The 6,000-nt window shown below is 40.6% G+C and overlaps 1 protein-coding gene across 1 annotated transcript in view; it reads right to left on the reverse strand.

Moving 5' to 3' along the window:
• LOC122399113 (protein Wnt-7b) overlaps positions 1 to 5,536 on the reverse strand; it is an 82,825-nt gene extending 77,289 nt beyond the window's left edge. Inside the window, 1 exon segment of the mRNA XM_043399537.1 lies at positions 5,460 to 5,536. Within this exon segment, the coding sequence (XP_043255472.1) occupies positions 5,460 to 5,536 (77 nt within the window).
• Positions 5,537 to 6,000: the final 464 nt, after the last annotated feature.

Here is a 6,000-nt window from a genome sequence, read left to right on the forward strand (position 1 = left end):
AACTTTGCTTATCTTTGTTACAGGTAATCTCGACGTCGGTTTGAGGAACACGAAACACCCATTGCTTTTTGTAAGGTATTTCAATATTTTTATATAAAGTCAATTTTGTTATTTATCACATTCATTTTATTATATTATCAAAATACTTGACTTTAGTTTTCATTCAATACAATAATGTTCTTATAAAAGTAACACCCACTGTATGTCCAGACAAGGTAGATCAAACATGGACAGGATTGTTTCAGACGAGACTATTTGACAAACGAATGACATTTCCACTCTCGTTACCACTTTGCACACACACTATTAAGAACCATAATTTAGTCCAGAGCTCTGTTAACTACCCCGAGTTTCACTCAATTTGTATCCTTATTAATGGGCCCTTGAACAGCCACGGATTATGACCGATCGCCACAAGCTCGGTATACTATTATTTCTCGAATTCTTCTCTGGTCCCTCGTTAATTCGAAGGATTTACGAAGAGCCATAACGTTCATAATCGTCGGTTATCGTGGCCCAAGAATGCTATAGGAATTTCTGAAACGTTTTCTTTGTGCCATTCGACTGAAACTGATTGGACGTGGCATTGATAGATAATGACAGTAAATAAAAAAATAAATGTCAGTAGTGATTTCTTCTATAAACACTGTCATAACTGGGTGACGAGTTAACGCGAAAAAAATAAAACAGTAAAGATTGTACACCGTTGTGGAATTCAATTTTTCATCGAACAGCCCCAAGTGTGATCGTAACAGCGTGGCAGAACATGTCCTCGAGGACAAAATGACGGTTTATTTTCGTATCGCGTTCCGCATCGCGACACGTCGCAGCCCCAAGATGGTCGACAGTGTCAATCGATGATAAATCGATGTACACGCCGACACTTTTCAAGCATGTGTAACATCTTGTTAGAGCACATCTGTAGATGCTAAGATGGACGACGTTGTTTCGAGCAACAAAACTGAAATTCTTGAAAAGCGCGCCCAAATCTTGACAACGAGTCCGATCAATACGAAACTCGTTCACTTGCTCTGCATTGCACGATTAAATGCCTGGAATTATTTTTCTGCAATTGTAACCGACAATTGAATCGGGAAAAATTGATATACTTGTTTACTTTCCCTGTTTTGCACGATTAAATGCTTCGAATTATTTTTCTGCAATTCTAACCGATGATCCCTAAAAAAACAGAGACAGAATGATCCAATGCCTTTAAAAAATCCCTGTTTCGAGCAACTGCCTAGGTTTGTACTTAGGTCCAGTACTGGTGAATGGTACAATGGGAGACTCAAGGTTGCAAACAGAAAATTGAATCGGGAAAAATTGAATCTGACAAGACACACGCGATGTTGCCTGACAGCAACGGCCAAGTGATGCGAGGTTAACGAAGCCCCGGTAACAAGACGCTCGTAAAATCGTGGCGTACCTTCTCGGGGCGTCCGCGAAATAATTAAATTCGACCGGCGTGGCGGCCGTTGCGTTATGTAAAAATTTCATTTCACCGTGGGTTGTAATTAGAGCCGAGCGTCAGCCTCTCCCCCGTAGATACTGACCGATCGCCGCCATTACGTAAACGCGCGCGAAATTACAATGACAGTATTTCATCCTCGCCGCGGCGAGCTGTCGGAGGTAATGATAATTACTTCTCTTAATAATTTAATAGCCTGCGCCGTAATAATCGCGTCTCGGCTCGCGCGGAGTTTGGGAGCCGGTTTCTACGAGCGCCTCGGCTGTCGGGAAAACATGCAAAAATTCGCGCAGGCGTTTCTATCTTGATCTAATTGCGGCCGTGATAAAATTGAAACCCGACTCAAAGTGCCGATTTTCTGCAAGATACACGACGCGTCGATCCGCACCTGTGGTTTAACGCCGTGTTTCTCGACATTTTTCAGCTCGCGTTCCCCGTACGAGCGTTATCTCCTCTCCTGATTTCTATTGGTAAAAATTGTTTATTTACCACCTGTAACCACCATTTTTGCGCTCTTAACCCTTTGTGCATAAATTGCAAGCCAAATTCCAGGGAATAAATATTTATTTTATAAAAATAAAAATTTACTTTTAGCTGCCCTTAGCCTTTGCTTTGTTTCTAAATAATGAGAATAACAATAAAATTGTGGATTAAGAAATGTTGTGGATTTTGCGTGCAGTTCGGAAAGAATGCCGCCTTGTTAATGCACGCGTGGTCGCTGCCAGACACGTGTAAACATCGAGAGGATGCACCGAAGGGGGTCGTAATTTACTGCACGATTTTCAAGGAGCTGTCTAAATTTATCATACGCAAGAACATTGGACCGTGCATCAAATTTCATTGCATGGCTATGGAAGTTTGACAAGGTGTGACGGGCTTCCAGCACGCGTCGACGCGATGCTGTGGCCCCACATGCGTATGCCTCCCGGTGCATTCTTTCGCCGATCCAACCCCTTCGTTCACTTTAATGCGTTTATCACGTTAGGCGCGACGATTATGGTCTTCAAACTTGCGACTGGGAATCGCAATTTTGACCAATGATACTCGCAATTTATTATTTTCGGAATCCCTCAAAGAATCTTCACGTCAAACACGTGGTCTTGTCACGTATTGCGTGTAACTTGATCCAAGAAAACGTTTGGAAAATAAAGATTAACTAGTCAATATCCTTCTTGAATTTTGAAAATAATATTTAAGTGGACTATTAATCTCAATTGAATCATTTTACTTAATGTTGATTTTTACCAAATTGGTAAATAGAAATCAACTTTCCTTTAAAGCCTTTAAAAAATAATGAACTAATGGATTACATAAATTTTGAAAATTCTTTTCAATCATACACGTGTTATGTTTACTTTATGCGTACAATGTCGTTGGTATGCGCAATAAAGACGTTAAATAAATAAATAAATGAAACGTGTGCACACATGACAGTGTAACGACTGGTCTTGGGACGAGTGGAAAATTGCCTTTAAAATATTGTCGACTGCCAGAAAATAATTATATACCAGCGGCACACGCCACGGGTAACAAAGTGAAAAATGGCCCCCGCGTCACGGAGCGTGACATACACATTACACGAATAAAGAATCTCCAAAGAAAAGTTGTATTTTTTCTGTATATATATTTTTAGAGAAGAACGAAAATTTTCGCTCCAAACGGGACGTTCCAACCCTGTGGCGTAACCCTGTAGCGAGTCGGTCGATTTTTTTACAACAGCCTTCGAGGATAGGTCGTTTATCTTTATCTCGGTTCGAATCTACCGGTGAAGTGCGAACGATTGAGTCTCCGCGACGAAACCAAATCTCGATCGAGGTGGTCCCTTCTTTTTGGATCCCTCGAGGCCAACGCGATCGCCTCGCTTCGTTGGGCCCCGTTGCGTGCCGGCGGTCGCTCTCTTTTCCTATTCGGGGTCGTCTTCTTTTACAAAAGGGGGCGCGTCTTTGTGAATATTGTTACCCGACAACACGGAAAGCTACTTTATAGAAGATCTACGCGACCCCTCCGGGCATCGGGGAGATAGAAATACGCGTCACGAGGGTAACACGAACCCCGTGATGATAAAGTCGCAATCTTTTCGGGCTGTGCCCCTCACGTGCACGGTGACAGGGGTTGGTTTCGATTACCTGGATGCAAATGAATGAGCTGTCAACAAATGCTAATGCCCCCGGCGGTGGTTCCTCGGTCGTGGAACGCCGGGTTACGGCCAGCGATCGTTAAAGAACTGTTTCCGTGCGTTTTTACGGAACGCGAACTCGAACATAAATAAGCTATTATTGGTCCAGATTGAGTTTCGATCGGTGACCGTTGTTGGATACTTTACTGGCTCGTTTTAATTTATGCAGCCAGTCGCATAGAGTTTTCGATCGGACGCGCGATAACGGGAAGCTGAGCGAAAGTAATTGTATCTTTGAGGTACGAAACGCTATTGTAACGGGTCTTCCGATAAGAGCGATCGAAAACTATAAAAGATAATCGAGTACTCGTTGTTTTACTTTTCAATGAACACGATTGCGTTTGGTGGAGCGAATACGATAAACTTTCGAATATATTATTGTTGATAATAACGGGTATTCATCCTTTAAATGCACAAATAAAAAACAAATTTGAAATGATGCGTTTGTAGTGCTCGTCGCGGTGGTTAAACTTAATTCAGTTAATTGTACACTTCGGAGCTTACCGCTCTAGGTAATTTAAATATGAACGATAATAACGATCCAGAGAACAAATTTAACAAATTATCGTGGCAGTTTACAAATACGATAATGCGATTAATTGGATCACAAGAGCGGTAATGAGATAAAGGCCTCGTATCGTAAAATACAGGTGGCCCTCTAGATGGAACATAAAATATAATTAATTCCAAATGGGGTGCATACTTGGCCAGGTAATTTATTATTCTAAATAAGAATAAGGTTAACTACCACTCTACGTTTCTCGAGAGTTTTTAAATTGAACACAAGTGATATACAACATCGGTAATAAAAGTATGCTGAAAAAGAACATACAAATAACGAGGCACTTTTCAGTGAATAGCATAAATGACAATATCTTCCGCAACAGCTATAAAATGCAAGTGGAAAAAATTAAATTAGTAGAATTGTGGTATTCGTGAAAACTCAGACAATTTCATTCATAACATTTAAGAATTGCCCTCCATTCCAAGTAAATAAAATTCTTCATTGTAGTAGTGTTCTTATGCTATTGTTCATAGCATACGTAATTACAATTTTTGCTGTAGTGCTAATTGGACATTTCAGTTATTAAATAAACATATGTTTAGGTCGGTAATAAACATTTTTTAACGATAAAAGATACTCGATTGCAAGCTGATTGTTCCAGGTTTAAATAGTCAAGTTTTGTCAGGATATTGTGTTTTTATAAATAAGAAACCAGTGTTATATAGGTACAGATCGTTTATAGTTTTAATGAAAAATTATAATAAAAATACAAAGTAGATATGGAAACAGTAATAGACTTGCATTTACTTTTGGTAATAAATTAAAATAATAATGTGAATTATAATGAATAGTTTTAAATGGGATATTAATTGTTTCTAAAAGTACTGAAAGTATTACACAGCTCAAAATAACTGTAAGTTAATCTTCATATTCCATATTTTTGTCACGACTTATCGCTAAATCTTTAACACTAGAACTACCAAAGTGGTTAAAATTCGTAGTTTCTAATAAAAGTTGTAAAAAACTCAACTAGATTTTTAAAAATTTATCGTGATTTTTGATAAGAAAATGAATATTTACTTCCATTGCATTATACATTTCTTCTCGGATCTATCGTTTTAATTCCATTGATACAAATAAATGCACCATAATCGTCGATAGTTCTAGCGTTAAACGATCCACGTTTATAAAACATTTACGCTCATAGAATGAATCGACAAAGTTTGTCCGTTGAAACCTGGAGCATCCAGTACACGAGGGTCAACGAGAAACATTATAAGGTCCCACAACCGCGAACAAAGATGTCTTACCTCGTTTGCCGTGGTCCCTGGATCTGCCCAAGAATCAGAAGGGCTATCGCGGTTGCCGCGATGTCACCACGACGCATCTCTTACATCACAATCCCCTTGTTTATTGAATTCATAAAACGGATGTGCACGCGACGAGTTTCACGCTTCCGCAGTCAAGCCGACCGGACGTCGCGTCGGAAGTTCGTCGTTTCAGTGGCACGGGATGCGTTTCACGGTCCTCGAGCAATGCATCGGACGATTTCTCGCACGGTTCCTCTCCCTCTGTCACTCGTGATCACAACACTGTTTCCGATTCTAGTCTGTCCCGGAGACTCTGGAAACGACGTCGGTCATCCTCGTAGCGGGGACTCGTTTCTCGATCGTTCGAAACGCTGAATCGCGGGTTCCTTTCGCGAAGCGTTCTCGTCCAGGTCGAAACAAAGACGCGCGAACGAGTCAAAACTGCAAGGCCAACATTTGGAAACTGTAAAGTGTTTGCTCCGCTTAACTGGTCCGGCGAGTGTTTGCGATCGCCAAATACTCGAAACCCCGGCTCCGTCGG

This window comes from Colletes gigas, unplaced genomic scaffold (genome assembly GCF_013123115.1).
Source record: "Colletes gigas isolate AHSC1104 unplaced genomic scaffold, ASM1312311v1 Colletes_gigas_Sc00012, whole genome shotgun sequence".
NCBI classification, from domain to species: domain Eukaryota; kingdom Metazoa; phylum Arthropoda; class Insecta; order Hymenoptera; family Colletidae; genus Colletes; species Colletes gigas.